The 24,114-nt window shown below is 45.9% G+C and overlaps 1 protein-coding gene across 1 annotated transcript in view; it reads left to right on the top strand.

The window, feature by feature from the left end:
• The window catches only part of PIP4K2B (phosphatidylinositol-5-phosphate 4-kinase type 2 beta), a 35,664-nt gene extending 13,144 nt beyond the window's left edge, over positions 1-22,520 (top strand). Inside the window, exons 3-10 of the mRNA XM_056863243.1 lie at positions 2,381-2,477; positions 6,421-6,573; positions 9,412-9,558; positions 10,677-10,715; positions 14,503-14,616; positions 16,159-16,417; positions 19,390-19,493; positions 22,296-22,520. Of these exons, the coding sequence (XP_056719221.1) occupies positions 2,381-2,477; positions 6,421-6,573; positions 9,412-9,558; positions 10,677-10,715; positions 14,503-14,616; positions 16,159-16,417; positions 19,390-19,493; positions 22,296-22,376 (994 nt within the window). The 3' untranslated portion in view covers positions 22,377-22,520. The remainder of the gene's footprint in view (positions 1-2,380; positions 2,478-6,420; positions 6,574-9,411; positions 9,559-10,676; positions 10,716-14,502; positions 14,617-16,158; positions 16,418-19,389; positions 19,494-22,295) is intronic.
• The last annotated feature ends 1,594 nt before the right edge of the window (positions 22,521-24,114 follow it).

The raw sequence follows: 24,114 nt of genomic DNA, 5'->3' as shown, positions 1-24,114 counted from the left end.
GTTTTGATTATGCATGCCTCATTGGCCTGTCAGAGGTTGCCTCGCTCTCCCCACGTGTTTTGCCCACATTTTCCAGATTCTGGCTAAAACAGCATCCGGAAAAAACGGACAAAACATGCAGGGAGAGCGAGGCGACCTCAGGAAAGGCATGCATAATCAAAAGGAAGCCCCGAGGCAGTCAGCGGGGGTAACCGGGGGGAAACATCCCTGCATAAAAGGCCTATAACTTCCTGTCTGCTGTGTTTTTGTCTGTTGAATTTGACAGTATGTGTATAATCTACGTTTGCCCTACTTTATTTATCTTTAGACTGGTAGACCGCCCTCTATCCCCAGCCAATGCCGGGCTCAGGGCAGTTCACATCAAGTAAAAACAATACATAATAAATATACAGAAAAATTCAGTCCTAGTTAAAATATTAATTTCAGTGTTTAAGCAGTTCAAAACAATTTAAAACAATGGTGCTTGACACAGGGGACCAAACCTAGCCTAGGGGAGAAAGTTTCTTGACTGAGAGAAAGTACATAATTGAAAGAAAGTTTAGGATACAGAAGCTTCTTAAATAGCAGGTGGAACAAGTTGTTTATGTGTTGGTTGGCAGGCTAATCATGTAGCAGACTTCCCTTCTCTGCCCCTGGAGAGCTGTTCCCAAACTTGAGCACCCTGTACTGTACCTTAAGCAGTAACTATATATTGATTTTTTTTTAAAAAAACTGTGTGGTTGTATCTAAATTATTCGTTGGAACAGATGGAGAAGGGAAGAGGCTGGCCACCTCTTACATTTTAATTCAGGGAGAGTCTGTATGTGTGTATTACAGGGAATTCAGACAAAACAGTTACTCTAAACAGAGAAAGAGCATCTTTTCATTAGACATCTTTTGAATGATAAAGTGTTTGTAATATACAGAGCTCTTCAGAACTGAGATGGCACACCAGTAGTTTGAAGGCAAGGCAATAGATATGTGAAGAAACTGCCACCATTTACATTAGCAAGTTACCTGGGTTTATCTAAAACTGAGAACAAACAGTCTTTCCTTGTTGCCTTGAAACATTCTGTCTAATCAGGAAGTGGGCATGTTATGGCACCAAGAGAAGGTGATTCATTTTCCTCTTCTTTTGTGCTTATTTTGCTACTTCCTGCCTTGTTACAAGTGTGGCTTCCTGTGTGCCTTCATACTCTCTTCTTACCCCTCCCAGTTCCCCTCCTGCTCCTCTCCTCCCTTCTCCCATGCCTGTCTGCCCTACCACTCCCTGGGCCTGGGATTATCCCTCCCCATTCCCATTTTTTAATCCAGCTTCTCTCCTCCTCAGAGCTTTCCAGAGTCACCCTCAACTTGCATCCCCAGAGTGTCTTGGTTCAACCCCATTCCTACTACTCACTTATGGCCCTGACTCCCCTGCCCCAAGTAAATCCCCCTGGGGAAGATGCCTGACGCTGAACCCAGAAGCAGGGAAAAGAGAAGGTGGCTATTGGAGGAAAGGTGGCAAACTCTCTCACCTTGCTTTTCCCTCTCCACCCTGTCCCTGGAAGGCCTCTCTTCTCCATTTCCTTCCTCACCCTATAGGTGTCTGCCTCCCTGGAATCCCTGGTCTGCGTTGCACCATACAGGACCCAGCAGTAAACTAGGTTTGCCCCCCAAGTGTGTGCTCTGGAGACAGCTGCAGCTGGTTGCAGCTCTCTGATGAGCATATTTATTTATTTATTATTTAGTGTTTTATAGCTTGCCCTCCCCAGCTGAAGCCGGCTCAGGGCAGGTAACATCATACAAAGGCATTAATACATCAATAATAAAATTAACCACAAAATCTAAATTTAAAACAATAAAATCCCAATTTAAAACTTAAAAACTACAAAACTACAGATGGTGCCTAAACACCACTCATGTTGCCAGATATTCGCAGCAGGTTACCCCTCAGTTGACATTAATAATATAACAGGAGGGGGGAGAATAGAGAGGCCAGCAGATGATAATCGCTGCTGCTCTCAACCATAGGCCTGGCTGAATAGCTCTGTCTTGCAGGCCCTGCGGAACTCTTTAAGGTCCCGCAGGGCTCTGATGTCTCCAGACCAAGCATTCCACCAGGCCGGTGCCAGGGCCAAAAAGGCCCTGGCTCTCGTCAAGGACAGCCACACACTCTCAGGGCAAGGGACCACCAGTAAGCTGTTGTCAGATGACCGTAGAGATCTTCGGCGGGTATACCATATGCATATAATGTACGTTTTTGGGGGCAACATTGTGTTACCTTCATGCTGTGCATCTATTAGGTGTGCACTCAAAAAAAATTCAGGAGAGCACAGAAAAATGTAATATGCAGAGTGGCTCTCCACCTGGAGTGTATTTCAAGCCTCTTTGTAATTGTAATCTCTGCACTTGTTTCCAGGGAAAATCTGCCAAGCCGCTTCAAATTTAAGGAATACTGTCCCATGGTGTTCCGAAATCTTAGGGAAAGGTTTGGGATTGACGATCAGGATTATCAGGTAAGGAATGTCAGAGCAAACGCTTGCACAGCTCTTGAGTCAAGCAGCATTGTTGGCTGCTTTGAAGGGACTGGCTGGTGGGCTTGTTTGCAAGGTGAAGTGTATGTGAAAGCCCTTCCTGATTTAGGGCCAGTGGTGCCTGAAGAAGTATTTTTCTTTGGTCTGCCTGGAACATAAGCCTATTGACCTTGTTGTAGGACACAGAATTGTATGTATTATAAAACAGAGGGGGAAATCCTTCTATGCCACTATATATTATATGTATTCTATATTTTATTTATTACATTTTATCCTACTGTTCCTCCCATGAGCTCAGGGCAGCACACATAATCCCCCCTCCTTGATTTTTTCCCCTCACAAAAATTCTGTGAGTGTGTGTGGCTGGCACAAAGCCACCTAGCAAACCACCTAGTGTGGTGTAGTGGTTAAGAGCGGTGGACTCTAATCTGGAGAACCGGGTTTGGTTCCCCACTCCTCCACATGAAGCCTGCTGGGTGATCTTGGGCTAGTCACAGTTCTCTCAGAACTCTCTCAGCCCCACCTACCTCACAAGGTGCCTGTTGTGGGGAGGGGAAGGGAAGGGGATTGTAAGCCGCATTGAGACTCCTTACAAAGGCAGAGAAAAGTGGGATAAAAAACGAATTCTTCTATTTAATTATTTTACTCATATTTCTATCCTGCCCTTTGGAAGGGCCTTGTGGCAACAATGGGAATTTGAACCCGGATCTCCCCAGCCGTAGTCCAGCACAGGGCAGGCTGGGTTCATTTTGCCTCTTGGGTGATGGGCCTGCTTATTTGTTGTCAACTTATGTCACTGAACTAATTTCTTATATTCTGGTTTAGTAACATCTGTTGGTTAGAGATATGGCAAACTGTTGAAAATCTGCTTCAGTGCTGTGTGTATTTATAGTCTGCTTGTCTCACTGAATCTTGGATGACCTATTTGCTTATTTGTAGTAACTTATCTCACTGAACTAGTCTGGTCTAGTAATAGGGTTGGCGGCCTCCGGGTGGGGCCTTGGGGATCTCCCAGAATTACAACCAATCTCCAGACGACAGAGATCAGTTCCCCTGGAGAAAATGGCTGCTTTGGAGGGTGGACTCTATAGCATTATATACCAGTGAGGTCGCCTCCCCAAACCCCGCCTTCCCCAGGCTCCACCCCCGAAAAAATTTTCCAGGTATTTCGCAACCCAGAATTGGCAATCCTATCTAGTAAAAAACCCAGATATGGTGAAAATTAGGACCAGTTCTATTTGTATTTGTTTGTTTGTAATGATTAATTGGTGTTGGCAATGTTTTATATATCTATGTTGAAATGGCTGGTTGTGATCTGCAATTGGTTAATCAAGAAAAAGTAAGATGTAATGTAGAATGTCATTAAATTTCCCATATTGTGTGTGTGGGGGAGAGTCGATAAATTTTTATCACGTGTCCAATATTTTTGTTGAAACCATCTGGCAACCCTTGTCAGATGGAGGGTTGGGATAGAGGCCTTACCGGCCGAGCTTTACATCACGCTACTTCTGTTTAAATGTCATATTTAAGACCCTGACCCCGAAGTAGGGATGGGTGAGGCTGGTTTAGCATGGATGAGAGCAGTGGGCAGTGATCTCGTTCTCTGTCAGCTTCTCTGTATTTAAAAACAGAGGAAGTTTCTAGTCCTCATAGCTGTTTTGAACAATGTGGAAAATTGTGCTGATGACCAAAAAAAATATTGCAGGAGTGGACGGTGTGTGCATGTAAACCTGTAGTGAGTTAACTTCCAGGGCCTTCTTTTCTCTCTTTCCTTGTGGCTCCTTTTCTTTTCCCGGATGCTTTTGACATATCTCGTTTCCTCCTCTCCCCCAACCTTAAGTCACACAGTACAAAATAGCTTCACCTGTCAGATGCTAAGAGGGCTGCAAAAGTTGAACAGAGAACAAACTTGAGACTTCCAGTCCTATCAGAGAGAGGGAGAGAGAGCTGGTTACTTCTGCACTCTGGGGTGGATCTTTTCTCCCTAGCAGAGTTCAGTTCTTTATTATTACAGCCATAAACCAGAATAAAACACACAATACAATACAATCATAGCTAAAAGGGTTAGATAGGGTATTTACATGTTTCAATATCGTCTGCAAATTACTTAATCTAAACATTGACCTGTTCACTGAGTATTATTCAGAAAGCCAGTGGTCCGTAATTAAAATGTCTGTCATAGAAGAGGTAACAAATAATTAATATAGTTGTTCTTGAGACAATCAGACTTCCTTCTTTTTTATTACTGCATGGCAAAATTTTGCAACCGTAAGAAACCGTAGGGTTCCTATCTTCCAGCAAAATTTTTACTATTTTGCCTTTGATAGGATTAGAATGACTGTCATAGCCAGGGTACTTATGTTGGATAAGAGGCCATATTAAATGCATTCTGGCATCCCTGTGAATCTCACAATGCAGGAGGATATGTTCCATTGACTTGACAACCCTGTCAAGAAAGGAACACAAATGTATGACCATAGGTTGCGCTTGGAACCTTCCTGACAGAAGGGCCGAGGGGAAGTCGTTGAACCGAGCTCTAGAGAAGGCCCACCAAAACTTAGATAGAATAACAGGTATGGAGCCATGGAGATTCCTGTCCATGCCTTTAAGGGCATGTAACAACCTGGGAGAAGAGCTGTTTCGGTCTGCAAGTCAATATCTAAGGCGTGGGTCTGCCAATTCTTTCACTTTTCTAAGACCTAGCTCCAGTAGTTGCTCGGGGTCAAGACCTATTGTACGTAATTTATTGATTATCCTGTCACCCCATGAAAGGTGGTGTTAATTGAGAGGAGCAAAGGGATCTAGCCAGTTGGCTGTAGATGGATTTTCAGCCAGTAACTGATAATGGCCAGCCATAGTATGGTTTCTATTTTAAGTAATCCTGCTTCTTGATGCAAAATTGTATTGTACAACATTTTGGGACTAAAAAGGGCCATAAGAAAACTTGATTGAGTTCTTTCTAGTATTAAAGAGTTGTTATAGGGCCCTATTTGACTGCAGTAGAGTAATATTGGGAGGGTATTTGCCTTATATAATTTAATAGTTGCAGGAATAAATTCTCCCCCTTTGGTCTGAAAAAACCTAACTATGGCTGCATTAATTCTTGAAGCAGAATCAGCTACTGCTTGCCTATGGGCTGTTTGTTTCCCATTGTATTTGAAGACTACACCCAGATACTTGAAGCATTTCACCTGATTGATTTTATGACCACCAATGGACCACTATGATTTTTTATATCTATTGCTGAAACACATGACTTTTGTTTTGGAGTAGTTGATGGATAATTGATCCTCATGGCAATGAAGAGCCAGGATTCTCAGAGCTCTTTTCAGACCCATTTTGGTTTGGGAGAGAATTAACGCATCATCTGCATACATGAGTATTGGTAATTTTCTCCCTGAACCCTAGCAGAAGGAATAGGCATCAGCATTCCTGCCACTGAGTAGTGGAGCTTCACAGAGAGCGGCTGGTTTGGGTTTTCAATAAATAAATTCTTGATCTAGCTTTGACAACCCAAAATATTTGCAAAGACAGGTTGGAAAATTGGGTGAATAAAACATAAAAAACCTGAACCATGGAAAACATTTTTTAAGCAAACTTTTGTGGAAGGAGGCCTTCCTGCCCCCCTTTCCCCACATTTAGACTGGTGTAGAATCAAGTGCAGCCACATCCAAGTTCTGGAATTCTGTTTTTCACTGGGCCTGGCGCACAGCTGACACGGACTGAGCTTGGCCTCCCTCTGATTATGACAGAGGACAAAGGTGCGCATTTCCCTGCAGCTAAAACACACAGCTCAGTGGCAAAACTTGCTGCCGTAAAGCAGGTGTGATGCCTGGCACAGCAACTGAATGTGGACCAAATTCTGTGCTCTGAAGGTGTGGTTGGTGCATCCCTCACCTTTTCGTCTTCCGCTGTCTCTTTGTAGAATTCTGTGACACGGAGTGCTCCTGTGTACAGCGAGAGCCACGGCCGATGCGGGGTCCGTTTTCTCACCACCTACGACCGGCGGTTTGTCATCAAGGCTGTCTCGAGTGAGGATGTTGCAGAGATGCACAACATATTGAAGAAGTACCACCAGGTAGGGAAAGGGGCCCTGCGCCCCTGATAGGCTAGCCTAGCTGTGAAGGTCTATTCTAGTGTATGCTCATATTTAGGACTCTGACTCTTCTTCATGGGAACTTCCTGTCTTGCCCATTTAGGGCTAATAAGTAATCTAACCAAATAGCACAAGGTGCTGCAAATAGCAAGGCTACAAAAAACAGGCAGCACCAAGGCTCAAAATACAAGAATTCTATAATACAAAACAACTACTACACCATACAAGAATATGATATACAAATACAAAGACAATATCATACAGATCTAATTTACATAGAAACCAACAGTGCACACACAGTTCTATGGGAAAGTCCACAAATCCACTTTCCAGCAACAAGCAACGACGCTGAAATCCTTTTCATTTTGGAGTCTCCAGTAAGTAGCTTTTTATTACATAAGTTGTTTTTTGATTAATGATGCATGATAATGAATATTGTATGATGGCTATGCATGTATATTTATTACACACACAGATTGTTATTACTCAATTCTGAGTTAAGAAGACTGCTTTAATATTACAATGACAAGCTGAAGAAGATAACGAAACGCGCAATTAACCGGGATTCGCGTTCTTGTCAAGTCCAGTTCCGTGGACGGCTCTCAGGACTGTGGTCTGGTTTTCTTACGGAGGCATCTCTGCATTTCAGCATCGTTGCTTGTTTCTGGAAAGTAGATCTGTGGACTTTCCCATAGAACTGTGTGTTCACTGTTGGTTTCTATGTATATTAGATTTGTATGATATTGTCTTTGTATATGTATATCATATTCTTGTATGGTGTAGTAGTTTTGTATTATAGAATTCTTGTATTTTGAGCCTTGGTGCTGCCCATTACGGCTAATAGCATTATAGCACGTAGTTTAGTGGTGACCCCAGCATGGGATTATAGGGGATATGCTCTGGGTTAATCTGTTCATTTTCCTTCTCCAGCCAGTTTTGGGCTTCTGGAATATGAGTCCTTCTCTGCCACTGCAGTCTGATCGGCATTTCCAGTACGAAACTGAACTGGATGCCATTATGACTTATTTACTGACGACCACACCACATTGACTGCTGATTTCTGCTCTGTTTTTGGTATGGGGCTTTCACCAGAGAGATGGTAGAGATAGGACACTGCCCATGGTGATTTTTAGTCACAAGCCAGCCATTCAGGCTGTGTGCCAGTCTCATCTGTCGGCTTCTGTACGCCGCCCCCTTCGCCATTCTCTGTGGCATTTCTGTAAAGGTAAAGGTAGTCCTCTGTGCAAGCTTTACTGACCCATGGGGTGATGTCACATCCCGACGTTTACTAGGCAGACTGTGTTTACGGGGTGGTTGGCCATTGCCTTCCCCAGTCATCTACACTTTACCCCCAGCAAGTTGTGTGCTCATTTTACTGACCTCGGAAGGATGGAAGACTGAGTCAACTTTGAGCCGGCTACCTGAAACTTACTTCTGTCAGGATCGAACTCAGGTTGTGAGCAGAGCTTTTGACTGCAGTATTGCAGTTTACCACTCTGTGCCACGGGGTTCGTGGCATTTCTGTAGCTGCCCTCAAAGTAACTGGATGGTACTTGCCTGGTAGGCCACCCCATTCCTTTCTTGTGTTGCATTCTCACCAGATGTCCTCACTGCTGGCAAGTTCCCTGGAAGAAGACACTGTAGGCACCTTCCCAGTGCTGGTAGGCTGGAAGCAGCTGCCTTCTAGAACCCAGGTTCAAGGCCTAGTCAGAGAACACCAAATGCATTTGGAGGACTGAAGGCCAGACTAGACAGAATGTGGGAGATCTGTGACAGGATTTCCTGGCGTCTTTGAGTTTATTTAAAAGCAGCAGCAGCAGGGCTTCCCAGAGAGTGACTGAGGGTGGGTGAGTGTGCTTAACCCTTTCCAACTGTGCTCTTCCATGTATCTAAATCATACTGCCTGCCCCACTGCTACTATTGCATCTGCAAAGGGGAAAAAAGCCCTCTATCATATCTGTCTTTTTCCCACTTGCGATGCTAATTGGGGCTTCAGTAAACTGTTGGGGAAACATTGTGGGAGGGAGTGGAGGTTTAAACCCCACCTAACCCCAGTGCTTTTGACCCGAGAATACTTGGTCTCCCCACCATTCTCTTCCTTTTAAATAAAGTTAGAGATCAAGGTGGGGAGGGGGATTGGAGCACGAGTTTCCTAGTCATATTTGGGCCATTTATGCAAGGCTGTTTCCCTGTGGTCACCCCCGCTGACTTCTTCGGGACTTCCTTTTGATTATGCATGCCTTTCCCGCCTGTCAGAGGTCACATCGCTCTCCCCACGCATTTCTGTACGTTTTGCCCATGTTTTCCAGATGCTGTTTTAGCCAGAATCCAGAAAACGCAGGCAAAACGTGCGGAAACATGTGGGGAGTGCGAGGTGACCTCTGACAGGTGGGAAAGGCCTGCGTAATCAGAAGGACGTCCTGAAACCATTGTCAGGGGTGACAGCAGGGAAACATCCCTGCATAAATGGGCATTTTGGCCTTCAGGATTCTTAAGTAAGGCAAATGGAATGAGGTCACCTCTGTGGACTGCTCTGCCTCCCGCCCCCCAAGGGAGGTTTTGAGCGAAGCCACTGCGATCCGGTACCCTGCCTTCACCTCCACTCAGAGAGGTTGTGTCCTGTTGGCGCTTACTTTTTGGAAATGGGCTCGGTTTCCAAATTCTGTTTTGAAATGTTCACACTGTTTCAGATTTCTCCTTTTATTAATCTTGCAAAATTGGGGAGGCCCCGTAGCCTTCATTTCGCTTTGGGTACAGTGGAGATCTGCAACCTCACGTTGACAATGTGTTGTCATTCTCCCCTTTTTCCTCCCCTCCCAGTTCATTGTGGAATGCCATGGAAACACGCTTCTCCCTCAGTTCCTTGGCATGTACAGGCTCACTGTGGATGGCATGGAAACTTACATGGTAGTTACCCGGAACGTGTTTAGCCACCGGCTCACAGTGCATCGGAAATATGATCTCAAGGTGAGGGCTGTAAATGTATGGGCGGGGGGGGGGGGGGGCTCAGCCACCTGGTTTCCTGCCCTTTCAGGTGCCTTGTGATTCTGGGCTGGGTGTGTGTCTGTGGACATGGGTCACACACCAGCTGTTGCTAAGGAAGCTTGGAACCAGGGCCTGAGGAAGAGCCAGCATGGGTTTGATTCCCCGCTCCTCCACATGAGCGGCAGACTCTAATCTAGTGAACCAGGTTGGTTTCCCCACTCCTACACATTAAGCCTGCTGGGTGACCTTTAGCCAGTCACAGCTCTCTTAGAGCTCTCTCACCTACCTCACAAGGTGTCTGTTGTGGGGAGAGGAAGGGAAGAAGATTGTAAGCAGCTTTAAAACTCCTTAAAAAAGGTAGACAAAATTGGCATATAAAAACCAACTACTCTTCTTCTTCATCCTCCATACACATATGTCTATTGCCCCTGAACATGGAAGTTCTACTCCTAGTTTTTATGGCTATTGACTAGGGTAAGTGTCACATTTCCCCATATAAACACGGTATGGTAAAGACCTTGAAGAATGCCCGTTCTAGAAGGATAGCTTTGTTAAGCTATCCCAGCAGTAGCAAACGGCAGTCGCCTGGCAGGGGCTCCATTTGTCCGCAGTGGGCCTCAGGATTCCTGCTCCTACTCATAGAATGCAACATCTCTATGAGGAAAGGGTAACAGGAAGCTGCCCACAAGCGACTGAGACAATACTGATCACACAGAATGATCCTTAGTTCCTCATTTTCCATTGGCCTAATTACTTGAGCTGTATGTTCAATCAAGTTATTATGTTTAGGGATTTTGTAAAACTTAATCTTACTCTCACCTTGCCTAATCCCTGCTAGGATTTGCTGCAATTTTCCCAGCTTTTGTTCAATATCCTGCTGTTCCTCCGCTGGGAGATGGCTAAAAGTGGTAAACAAACTTTGCTCCTGAGAGTCTATTATATTCTCATCTTTCTTTATATCCATCCCATTATCTCTTAGGAAAGATGTTGGTTTTATCCTTAGTTAAGTGGGACTCAGGGATGGGACTTTGTGTTTAATGTTAAGATGCCCTGGCTCTTAAGTTGGTCCTTCCATCTTCCTTTTTTTTTAACCTTTCCAGGGTTCAACAGTAGCTAGAGAAGCCAGTGACAAGGAAAAGGTAAGAACAGTTGTTGGGGAGGGTCTTTTAAAAATATCTCTCTCTGGCATCCTGAGTAAAGCTACAAAATGCTGCTGGGGGTTTAATGGTGGCTGTGTTCAAGAAAAGAGCAAAGTGAGGAAGGACTTTGTTTCCCCACTGAAGCAGATTACATTTAAGTCATGTAGTTGGTGGTAGTGATGGGAGCGTTTCACTACCCAAGCTTACCTAACTGTACTCAGAGTTAGTGTAGGAGAGACACTTCTCTCCTTCTGTCCCTCCCTCCTCTCCTAGCAGGAGCTGCTGACTTATTTTAACACCTGTATGGATAGAAATGTGCCCACGGTCTTCACTTGAGAGCACCTCACTCTTATTTTAGGAGATCTTTTGACAAAGGGAAGAGCCCCGTGGCTCAGAGTGGTAAGCTGCAGTACTGCAGTCCAAGCTCTGCTCACGGCCTGAGTTCGATCCCAACGGAAGTCGGTTTCAGGTAGCCGGCTCAAGGTTGACTCAGCCTTCCATCCTTCCAAAGTCGGTAAAATGAGTACCCAGCTTGCTGGGGGTAAAGGGAAGATGACTGGGGAAGGCACTGGCAAACCATCCCATAAACAAAGTCTGCCTTGGAAACGTCAGGATGGGACGTCACCCCATGGGTCAGGAATGACCCGGTGCTTGCACAGGGGACCTTTACCTTTTTTTTTTTTGAAAAAAGGAACAGGGCCCCAGTGCAAAGTGGAGGCACGAGTTGAGTAGAATAATCAGAGAACTTTTATTGGGGAGCGCCCAAGTGCAAGTAAGCAGTCAGAGTGATAGTCAAGTACCCTGGAGCACAAAATCTCCAAGGAGCCTACAGGTACTTGTACCCGATCTCAATGTCCACGTGATACTTACCCACACTATGCAAGATGTATCTCAGAAAAAAGGGGTTTAGGAAAGGAGGAAAGGGGACAGACAGCAAGGAGGCAAGAAAGACACATTACATTGTGTTTTACATGGAGACGTTTATTCTGGGCTGTAAATATACATACATACATACATATTTATTTATATTTATTTATTTATTTATATTTTCTGGACCTTAATAGCAAAAGGATTAAACACAAGGTTTCCTGCACCTTGCCACATTCCAGCAGTTGTCTGGGACTCCTTTTTTACTACCACTTTCGCAAATAAAAATGGTGATATTCTGGATGGCAGACCGAAATTACCGCCAGATACGAAAGAAGCCCCCCAGTAACAGTTAGTGAGATTAAGGCCTTGATTAAGCAACAAAAAAAGGGGGAAGAACCTGGTCCTGACCTGATACCAGCAGAATTGTTTAAAATTGACCCAGACTGATGGGCAGTTTCTGGCCCCAGGTGGAAAGCATGAAGCATGCCTGAAGCGTGGCGTAGCGCGATAATTGTCCCGATTTATAAAAAGGGTGATCCGATAAACCTGACCAGTTATCGTCCAGTAAGTTTACTGTGTGCCATTGGAAAACTTTATACTGCAATGCTTTTTGGGAAGTGTAAAACCTGGGTCAAATAAAATAACATCCTTGGGAATGAGCAGGCTGATTTTAGAAAAGTACATGGAGGCATCATCTTGGGTGGTTTAGGAACATGCAGGCATGGCAAGCAGCAGTTCAAGGGATAAATCCAAGAGAGGTCCAGGGAACAGAGCTCATGGATTAGGGCAGGGGTCGGCAAACTCATTAGTCAAAAGAGCCAAATATCAGCAGTACAACGATTGAGATTTCTTTTGAGAGCCAAATTACTTAAACTTAAACTATATAGGTAGGTACACTGTTTATTAACTTAATAAACTTTAATTAAAGTTTTAAGTCTTAATTAAACTATAGGTACACTGAATAAAACTTGATATCATACTTAATAGTGATCTTATTTATTGATAAAAATTAAATTATAAGTCCCTGCCATTTCCCCCTCCCCGTCCGGAGTCCTCGTCTGGAGGCCTGGTCTACTGCCATAAAAGCCTATTGGGAGGCCAGGTCTACCCATTGGCTTTCTTGGCAGTAGACCTGGCCTCCGGAGGCCCATAGAAGCCAATTGGTAGACCTGGCCTCTACCAATTTTTCCCCTCCTCGGAGTCCAGGTCTACCGCCAAGAAAGCCAGTGGGTAGACATGGCCTCCCAATGGGACTCAGCCGGAGGCTAGGTCTACCAAAGGAAGCCCGTCCCGCCCAACAGCTGATAGGCGGGCAGGGGGGCCAGGAACTGCCGAGCTGCCCGCCCAGCAATCGCGCGGCTAGAGGGGAGGGCAGGCTTTAGCCTCCCAACCATTGAGGGCAAGGGAAAGGGGGACCGGCCATTCTCCACGGCGGGGGGGGGAGAGACAGCGCGCCCGCTCTCTCAGGCGCGCTGGTTCCGCAGCCCGGCTGCAGGCGCGAGAAGGCGCAAGAGCAGGGGCTCTGAACCAAGTTCAGAGAGCCGCACTCAACGGGCCAAAGAGCCGCATGCGACTCTGGAGCCGCAGTTTTGAGACCCCTGGATTAGGGCCAAAGGGAAACGGAGACACACAGGTATGATTCCAAAGCAAAGCACGTTAGAACTGCTGAGGGCAGCTCTTGTTGTAAAAGGTAGTCCCCTGTGGAAGCACTGGGTCATTACTGACCCATGGGGTGATGTCCCATCTCAACGTTTACTAGGCAGACTATGTTCACGGGGTGGTTTGCCATTTCCTTCCCCAGTCATCTACACTTTACCCCCAGCAAGCCGGGTTCTCGTTTTACCGACTTTGGAAGGCTAGTCAACCCTGAGTTGGCTACCTGAAACTGACTTCTATCAGGATCGAACTCAGCTTTCACTGCAGTACTACAGCTCACCACACTGCCCCATGGGGCTCCTCTTGTAGGGATGGGGAAATAATGGAGACAAAAGCTTGACATGTATTTGGTTTAAAGGAGGCTGGGGTGTCAGAAGTCAGCCTCTGCATCGGCAGGGAGGGAAGCGGGGGAGGGGGGATGCTTGTGGAAGAGAGGAGTTGTGATCAGGAGGGGCTTTCAAACGGGAGGGCTGCCCAAATAAGGAGAGCTGGAACAAAAAGGGCCGGGGCATCTGTGCGATCTTTCTTCTTGACAGGCTGAAGTCTCCAGAGGCCCTGTCTGCTAGGCCAGATCAAGACCAAACATCCGAACATGATTTGACTGAAAATAGAGTCATAGATACAGAGCTGACCTGTATCTGACTGAGCCGCCTCTCTCGGGTTGTGCATTTGTGCCAGTCGGGGCTGTAAGCATTCAGTCATGCAAAAGCAGTGTACTTCTGCTCACCAGCCTAGCCTCTGTCTCATACACACGCCCTCTGGCAGAGGCTCAGCTCTTTAGCCACAGGTGGGCTGGCGGGACAGGTGGGCTGGTTGCCAACCAAAAGGGACAGAGACTGAGGCCACGAAATGGGACTGGGGTGGTCATGGCTACATCCGTGCTTGCTACCTGGAATTCCACAATGAAGGAAAGGCAGGATAAAAATGAAATGGAATGCCTGGTTCTTGTCCTGCTAGGTAACTCCCATTGTTGGGGAGGGGCTGTGGCTCCGTGGTAGAGCATCTGCTTGGCACGCAGAAGGTCCTAGCTTCAATCCCCAGCATCTCTGGTTAAAGGGCCTAGGCAAGTAGATGATGTGAAAGACCTCTGTCTGAGACCCTGGAGAGCCGCTACCAGTCTGAGTAGACGATACTGACTTTGATGGGCCTAGGGTCTGATTCACTATAAGGCAGCTTCATGTGTCTTTTTCATCCCTTTCCTAAAAAGTCCTGAGTAAAGTTAAGTGTTTATTTTTTGCACTTATTCCCACCTTCTCTCTAGGCCAAAGATCTACCGACATTTAAGGACAATGACTTCCTGAATGAAGGCCAAAAGCTCCATGTTGGAGAGGAGAGTAAAAAGAACTTTTTGGAGAAACTGAAACGAGATGTTGAGGTAAAGTGTGCTGAGCAGCTGTTGGGTCAGTGGGAATGTGGGTCAGCCAGAAAGCATAGCTGACCACAACAACTACTCCAGGTACTACTACTCCCCACAGGGCACTCTGGGTAATTCAGCTTCCCTTCTATCACTGTTCCTTTGGTCTCCTTGTCTCCAAGACATTGTGGCTCCACAGTTTCCTCCTGAACACCAAACAAATCTCACAGGCTCTCAATTTAAACATAATGGAAGAGGCAGAAAAGGTCAGGAAAGGTTAGGAGAAAAAGAGATTTTTAAACATTCTCTGCTATATTCCTGTGCCTTCAGTCACACTCTGGGCTACCGACTCCTTGATTCCTTACATTCAAGGTCCTGCCTCTACTGTTTGCCAGCGGTCACCTTCTCTGATGTACCTACACCTTGCAGCCAGTCCCCCACACATGAAAATTTGTCTTCTCTTAACAATGCCCGGCCCCTTCTGTACTTAGGCATTGTGATACTTTTCTCCTAACTAAACTGACCGTTCGCTTCCCTCACCTTTACTGTATGTGGTTCTGCTGCTTATACTTCACCCCCAAGCAGTTAGAATGTGAACATGCTATGACCTCACAGCAGCGCAGCTTTTTAAAAAATAGGTGGCATTTCCCAACATCTCAAAACGAGTGCGTGTGGGGGCGGGAAAGGTTTTTTAGGAGGGTCATAAAATTCATATCCTGACGATCTCTTAAGAGAAGCTATGGGGCAGGCTGGAGGGATTCAGGAACAGTTTTGCTGAAGAAAGAGATCTTGAGGAGAGACCCAAAGGAAGGGAGAATAATTCATGAACAAAAAGGGTGTGGGCAAGGTGTCAAAGGGGGTTTGGGTAAAAGAAGCGAAGTTTGTGGCCTTGGGGGAAGACATTGGGAGAGCTGGCAGGTGCTGCAGAGTGGGGCAGTGTGGGAGGAGCTCAAGGAGGCATTCCTACCCTTTGCGCTGCAGAGGAGGCTGCCTGGTGAGAATCTAGAACTGAGGCCTGAGAGTAGACTTCAGACCACTTGGCCCTAGGAAGCAGCCTGGCAGTCCCCCTCCCTGGCAGATTGATCAGACGGAGGGAAAGAGCGGGAGTCCAGCTGGAGCCAGAGAGGAGGACAGGATTTTGTTTTGGGGGGCTAGAAGCCATGTTGGGGGAGGAGTGGAATGTCTGCCCCAGGAGACATTTTCAGGTTTGGCTTGGGAAGATCCAGAAAGGGGAATGAAAGCAATAAACAAACGCCTCCAAATTTGCTCCTGAAGTGAAGGGGGTGGGGCAGGATAAGTTCAGGCAGTGTGGCAGGTGAAGGAGAGAGATTATTTGACCAGGAGGGGAAAAACAAATTGAGCTCAAGTGGCCTAAGTTGATCAGAGAAGGAAGTCAACAGAAAGGAAGGCTGATCCTCAGCTAATGAAAGGTGAGCAGGGTGTGGATCTAAGGACTGGAGTTTAGAAGGTGGTTCAAGGAGCCTGTCCCAGGGCAGGCAGACGTGGGGGCGCGGTCCTGACAGCTGAGCAGAACCTTTTCTCTCTTTTTCTCTCGGTTCCCAGTTTCTTGCCCAGCTGAAGATAATGGATTACAGCCTGCTGGTGGGGATCCACGATGTGGACCGTGCAGAGCAAGAAGAGATGGAAGTGGAGGACAGGGCGGAAGACGAAGAGTGCGAGAACGATGGCATCGGGGGGAACCCCGTTGGTTCTTATGGGACCCCCCCTGACAGTCCTGGCAACCTTCTCAACTTCCCCCATTTTTTTGGACCTGGGGAGTTTGATGCGTCTGTGGATGTCTACGCCATGAAAAGCCATGAAAGTGAGTGTGGGTGGGGTGGAGGCTAAGTGTAAAGACATTGGGATGAAAGCCATTGGTGAAAGGTCAACAGGTTGCCAATCTTGTAATATAAAGGTGGAGGTAGCGAAATCCAGTAGAACAACAACAAAAAGGGGGGGAGAAGGAGTTGGTTTTTATATGCTGACTTCCTCTACTACTTAAGGGAGACTCAAACTGGCTTACAATCACCTTCCTTTCCCCTCCCCACAAGAGACACCCTGTGAGGTAGGTAAGGCTAAGCGAGCTTTATCAGAGCTGTGACTAGCCCAAGGTCATCCAGCTGGCTTCGTGTGTAGGAGTGGGGAAACAAATCCAGTTCACCAGATTAGCCTCTGCCACTCATGTGGAGGAGTGGGAAATCAAACCGGGTTCTCCAGATCAGACTCCACCACTCCAACTCAACCAGATATGTAGAAGGAACTTCAAAGGTTGAACTAGAAACTATAACAAAATAATTATATTTATTGCAAGGTGTTCAGTATAAAACTGGTAAAAACACAGGGCCTGTATTACAGGCTACATATAAAATTATCTGTTACAAAATTCTTATACACAGTTGATATACATTAAATATATTCAGGCCGAATTTGGCAGCGAAATCCAGCCAGCCTATGACAAAAGAGGGAGTCCCCTTGACCACCAAACGTGGCTATTCTGGGGGTCTCAAGACCTTCACAGATAAAAACCAGTGCAGGAAAGGCTGTAGGCACAGAGGAGAATTGGGTGAGATGCAGTGAAAATGCTGGCTAGACCCAGCCCGAAATTATGTTGCTGACAACTTCATCCAGAGCAATTTGAATGTTTGTGAACGTTTAATGACATCACTGTAGGTCATGCAAAACTTTGGGGTGGGGGGGAAGAGATCAAAGATAACAATTTTTAACCTGTGTTACATAAGAAAACGAATAGCGGCTCACTGGAAGTAATTTAATAAGCCTTAGAAAGAGCCTTGGACATTCAAAATAACCACAGAAGCCCTGAGTCTGAAAAGCAGAACGTATTATGTGTATCATGTTTAGCATTTTGCTGTGTAATAGTACATTACATTATCATGGGAATACTCTAGCAAGGAAGAGAAAAATGTGCTCTACCTTGTATCTTGCCCTTAGCCCACCACCTTTAAACTCGCAGAATGCTTTGGAATACTACTACAGTCCCATGCATTTTACTTGCCATAGTGAGGTCATGTGTGTTTCTGTGTTGTACATTGGGAGACAGGGCCAGGCACGAAGACATGCCTTGAGGTGCCCTTTCCTTCCAGGGGTCCTGCTGTGCTGATCTAAGATCTAGATTCCAGATTCCAGCTGTGTAGAAGGGCATACCTCCCCGAGCACCTGGCCCAGACTGCCTTCTAGGGAATCCCATCAGGGGTTCTTCAATAAGTGGCTGTGGTACAGTGGTAGAGTATCTGCTTAGCATGCAGAAGGTCCTAGGTTCAATCCCCGGCATCTCCAGTTAAAGGGACTAGGCAAGTAGGGGATGTGAAAGGCCTCTGCCTGAGACCCTGGAGAACTGCTGCTTGTCTGAGTAGACTATACTGACTTTGATGGACCAAGAGTCTGATTCAGTATAAGGCAGCTTCATGTGTTCATGTGTTCAAGTAGACCAGTGAGGGTGACTGAACATCCCTGAAAGGGTACCTCCTGAACTTCCCCTGCAAGGTGCAGCCGCAAGGGAGTGTCAGGTCCATTCTCAGATCTCGAGCAGGAGTGATGACGAAGGCCAGCAACCCTGGCTCGTGTCCTAGAATTGTCTGCAGCACACAGCGTTTTATGGCAGATGTTCATCACACCAACTTGTCTGCAAAGAAAAAACCTGAAGGTTCCCTGGAAGTAGAAAATGTGAAAAACACCCCAGTGCCCAGAAGGACCCTAGTCCTTCCACAGCTTGGCTTCACCCTGACCAGCATAGGGCTCCCCTGGCATTTGATTTTTTAATAAGGACTTTTACCCTTGGAAAGCAAAAGTGAGTCTGCTGGATTGGGCATGAGGATGTCCTATTATAGGGCAAAAACCCTCAAAAATAAATCAACTCCCTGTCATGTATGACATAGCAGACGAGAGAGAGGGGCTGCGTCTGTGCTCAGGGCATCCTTGTTTTTTTACCAAATCAAGATTTTCACTGAGAAATGGAAGCCGCTGTCTCTGGCCACCTGTCAGGCTGTAAATGTGGCCCTTGGCCCATAAGTAGGGTTGCCAACCTCCAGGTGGTTACAGAAATAAACCAGCAGTGTATTAATATGCCTATAAAGCAAACATAAGATAGAAAAATGATATTATAATTCATATTATTGGGAGCATACATTGTTGCCCCACCATAAATCACAAAGTTACAGATGTAAAGGGCTGTTAACATTGACAGTAAATAGAACACTAGAGCACAACGTAAAATAACATGCGTTGAAGTTCTGCGTAAGTGGCTCCTAGTGTCTGTAGCTTTGAGGTTCCGATCTTCCCCTGTGTATTGGGGTGCGGTTATGGTGGGGCAACAATGTATGCTCCCAAGAATATGTTATGAATTATAATATCATTTTTTATCTTATGTTTGCTTTATATGCATATTAATATACTTTAAGCCTTCATAAGACTTCTGGTTTATTTCTGTAACCTTCATACAGCAGGCTAACGTTTTGTTTTCCAAACCTCCAGGTGGTGGCTAGAGATCTCTCACTATTACAACTGATCTCCAGGTGATAGAAATCAGTTCCCCTGGAGAAAATGGCCGCTTTGGCAATTGGACTTTATGGCATTGAAGCCCCTCCCCTCTCCAAACCCCGCCCTCCTCAAGCTCTAACCTCAGAATCTCCAGGTATTTCCCAACCCGGAGCTGGCAACCCTACCCATTCGCCAGAGCAGATGGCGGCTCTTCAGCTGCTCTTGCTGTTCAAAGCCTGGAAAGAGACGGTGGTGTCTGTCCCTGTTAACACGTCGTTCTCTCATTCATGTTTTCACCAGGTGCTCCTAAAAAGGAGGTATATTTCATGGCCATTATAGATATCCTCACGCCATATGATGCAAAGAAGAAAGCGGCACATGCTGCCAAAACTGTGAAACACGGGGTAAGAGGAAATGATGGGTAACTGACCCTGCGGCCAGTCAGTATCAGGGGATGAGGCCATGTTCTGATGTCTGACAGAGAGGACATAATTTCTCTCTCTCCCCCTTCCTACCCCTCCTGTTATCAACCCGCTATCGTTCACTTTATTCCTCTGATCATTTTGGTCACCCTTTTCTATACATTCTTTCGCTATGCATTCCAGTGTGGCAACCATGTTAGTCCACTACAGCAAAGACAAAAAAATAACTTGTGTCACCATAAAGACTGACAGATGTATTGAAGAATGTGATTTTATGGGCTAGAGCCCACCTTGTCAGATGTATGGATTCAGAGTATACCATTAGATGTGTCATCTTTGGCCAAGCACTACGGTACAGACTCATTCTTTCCAGGTCCTCAGGCAGGGATTTACATCAGGAATTCTTAATACTATAGTACCTATCCAAGGAAGAAATGGATTGACAAGGCCAGGCAAATATGCTGGGGCAGAGTATTGCAGGAGAGAGGTAAAAAAGACAGCTGTCCCCCTACAGCTTCCAGCTGAAACCACTCTAGTGTATCACTAGTGAGCTCGAGCCCATTATGGATAAGGATACGTCTTTCTCACTGGACTTGGAAGAAGAAGAGGTGGTTTTTATATGCCGTCTTTCTCTACCTTTTAAGGAGAATCAAACCGGCTTTCTTCCCTTCCTCTGCCCACAACAGACACATTGTGAAGTAGGTAGGGCTGAGAGAGTTCACAGAGAACTGTGACTAGCCCAAGGTCACCCAGCTGGAGGAGGGAGAAATCAAACCCAGTTCACCAGATTAAGAGTCCACCACTCACGTGGAGGAGTGGGGAATCAAACCCATTTCTCCAGATTAGAGTCCACCGCTCTTAACCACTACACCATGCTGATATATTTATTTATTTAGTACATTTTTCCTGCCCTTCATGCAAGGAGCTCAGGGTGGGGTGCATCATTCTCCTTCTGTCCGTTTTTACCCTCACAACAACTGTGGGAGGTATTCGATGGTAAGAGAAACTGGTTGGCCCAAGATCACCCTCAGCCAGACCATCCTCCAACATGATAGGTTCCCTCTTCTGTCAGCAAAGCTTTCTCCAGTTAACACAGGTTAGACACTGTGCAAAAGAATTAATGGACACAATTTGCTATCTGAATGGGAAAAAAATATTTCAATCTACCAGGACACTCCATTGCTGACCTGGAAGTTATGATTTTTTGACAAACTAACTTCACAGGGAAACTCCAGCATGTATCCTAGAGATGTCTATGTGAGGCCTGAACCTCACTAGTTTAGTCTGAGTGGAAAGAAGAAACCTTCTGGCGCCTTCCAAATTTAGGAGCTGCTCTCACTCCTTGGCAGTACAACCAGCGTAAGGGAATATACATCTTCTGGACAAATGGCCAACACAAGCCACAACAAAAGGAGTGTTGACAAAGTGATGGCGGTGTTAGCACATGCTCAGAAGAAAATCTGAGGTCTTGAACATTGGGCAGTAGTTTGTTGAAGGGAATAATTGGCTCTCTCCAGCAGTCATGATAATATTAAACATACCTCAAAATACCCAACACAAGAATGCCCACATTAAGATACAAATATCCCAAATGCCCACACACACTTGTGTGACATGCTCCACCCAAGAAGAGGAAGGGAAAAGGCCAAAGAAGTAAGAAGATAGACCAGGGGCTCTCAGCATTGGTACTGAAGATGGCTCAAAACTCATTTCCTAGGCACAGTGCTGGTGGCAGGGAGGAGCCAGCCTCAGTTGGAGGGGAACAAGGGAAAGGTGTACATGAGGAGGGAAACACATCGCTTCATGCATCTGACATTGTGGGCTCTGTGCCACGAAGGCTTATTCTTTCATCAGTCCATCTTTAAGGTGCTTTGTGAAGACCCCTGACCAGCAAGACCATTACCCTGGAAGTAAAGCCTCCCCCACCCCCAGCGAAGCAATATCTCTGTGTGGCGACCACAACTGCATGCAGGATTTTAAGCGTGGTGTGTATATGACAGAGGGAGACTTTCTGTTTGAAACCCTGCCCTAAGCCCCTGGAACGCTTCATTGGCCTTTTGCCTGCCACATTACACTGAGCTTCCTGCTTGGGCCCTGAGAGGTCTTTCTCGGGTGTCATGACCCGTTCAGATTAGTCTTGTGTGTGAGTCAAGGTTTTTCAAACAGAAAATCAGCGGGCTCTACGATGGCTCCTGCTGAGCTCCACAAACAGGAGTGGCATTTCAAGAAAATGAGTGCAAAACCAGTGGGGCGCTCTGGTGCCATTCCCTGCCTGTTTGTTTTTTCCTACATGAGGGCTGTGTTCAATGTCTTTTCCTCCTGGAAAAAGAAAAAGAGAGAGAACTGCTAGGAAACAGCTGGGGTTTTTAAAGCCACGTTGTAGCGAGGGGCAACTTGGTGTCATCACTCTATCTCAAGGAGGATCGCTTTTTGCCGACACCAGTTTGCATCCCCCGGGGACCTGTCAGGATGGTCCTAATCCTGCCTCCTTGTGCAGTCAGAGGCAGTGAGGAGACCAAGATTCAGCACACTTCGTTTTTTCCTGGATTCCCTGCATGAGAAGAATGCCTGAGCTCCTCAGACACTTACCATATGACCCTTTTCTTCCTCCTAGATTCTCCTGTGGAAATGGGGCATTTGTGGGAAAGAACTGTTAGTTTGTTAGTCACCTTCTGAACTTTCACAGTAATCCATATTGAGGCTTCCCGGAGACAGGATTTGCTGACAGGGAGTCTTGCGTTTGAGTAGAACTCCATTGCTTTAACCTGTTCCTTTGTCTTCCAGGCTGGAGCAGAGATTTCCACTGTCAATCCGGAGCAGTATTCAAAACGTTTCAATGAATTTATGTCCAATATTCTGACATAGTTATTTTCCCGCCCTTGGCAAGAAAGAGGGGAGAGGCTACTTCCGAAACCACAGGAAGAATGCAGTCCGCTCTGCTGGGGGTTGGTGTTCTGTGAGTGTGTGATGACGGTGTGGCTTAGCAGACGACTCGCTTGTAGCTGTGGGTCTCCGTCGTTCCACTAGACCTTGGTGGAGAAGCGGAGCCTTTCTCTCTTTCTTTCTTTTTGGTCGCTGAAATATCCAAACATAAACCTGAGGAATTAAGTACTGTTACAATCAACACTTTATTTTTTGAAGAGTCTCCTAACAGTCAGACACTAACTGTGAGTAAACAACAGAAGTTGACTCCACAAACGGTTGTTCCTGCAATTTAGATTTTTGTTCTTCACACAGAGCAAACACCCTTATTGTGGGGTGTGTTTTTTCTGCCTCTCTCTAAGATTTGGGCAGAAACGGTGTGCCATGTTGAGATCGAACTGTTACCCTATTGTTGAGAAGCCATTTTAAGTAAATTGAAGTGAGAACTCCCCCCACCCCAACTTTGGTATTACAATTTTGTTTGCACCAGTTGTCATTTCAAAAGAGGTGGGGGAACTGATGTGGTCTTTCCCCTTAACATTTCTGGCAAATCAAGACAAGATGTGTATAACCTCAAGATGCGGCGATATCTGGAAGAAGAGGTGACACCAGGTAATGAGAGACTTGGTGTGCTACAAAGACAGCATGGATTGGACCAGCTGGGTCACATGGCCTCTGCAGCACAACTCTACCCATGTTCATTTAATCGTGGCACAGTTGGTCTTGTTTGACCTTGATCCAGTCGCAGACCCTAGAAGATGACATTTGGCTCATCGGGGCTAGCACTTTTTAAAAAAACAATGTACTGTATTGATTCGGGATGCTAGAAATCTGGCGTTTTTGGTCATCTCATGTTGGGGAGGAGTGGAGTCCTCAACCTTTGGAGATTGACCCAACTGACTTCCCTTGTAACCACTAGTACTGTCTGTTAAAACCATTGGAGTCGCGTGCATCGGATCATCTTTCTTAAACGATTCAAACCACTTTTGTCCTGTTTGAATTGCAACTTTTTTTCTTACGTCTTCGGACTGCCTGTGACCCTTGGATTTCATAGCCACGCTTGTCAAAGCTGCCGTCGAAGATTTTGAATGCTCAGCATCAATTCCGTGTTTTAAACATGATGAGCGGGGTGGGGGGAGGTTGTGGGTTTCTTTTTTTTTAAAAAAAAGATTGATTCAGCAGTTTTTGAACTCCCTGCCTTGCAATCAAGAAACTTTGCTTACTCTGCCTTGAAACTATTTTTCACATATGCCTTTCTTTTCCAGAATGCGGTTATTGGGATGTTTGTGTCCTGTGCTGTAGTACGTGGCACTGTTTTTGCTTTGTGGATTCTGTCACGTTGAGAGAGTGTTGAATGTGTTTTCCCTCGCTTCTCCTGTTGCATATATGTTCTCCTTTTCCCACCACCTTTTTAAAAAAATGTGATTTCACAATTTCAAGGATATAGAAAGGTTTGTAAACCTTAAAAATCATGGAGTGTGCTGTAAATAATGTGAGATTTTTTTTAAGGGTTAAATGAATCCGTTCATTAAGAAGGGAATACAAAAGTCCCTTTTTTGTTCCCCTGTGGGCACGAGGCAAACATTTCTTATGCTAGAAGGTGCTGTCTGTTCAGGTGTCTGGCTGACAGTGCCACAAATTAGGTGTGGATATGTACAAATATTTAAAAGGCAGTAAGGGC

The sequence above is a fragment of the Euleptes europaea genome, chromosome 18 (genome assembly GCF_029931775.1).
Source record: "Euleptes europaea isolate rEulEur1 chromosome 18, rEulEur1.hap1, whole genome shotgun sequence".
Classification (NCBI taxonomy): domain Eukaryota; kingdom Metazoa; phylum Chordata; class Lepidosauria; order Squamata; family Sphaerodactylidae; genus Euleptes; species Euleptes europaea.
This window is presented reverse-complemented; position numbering and strand designations above follow the sequence as displayed.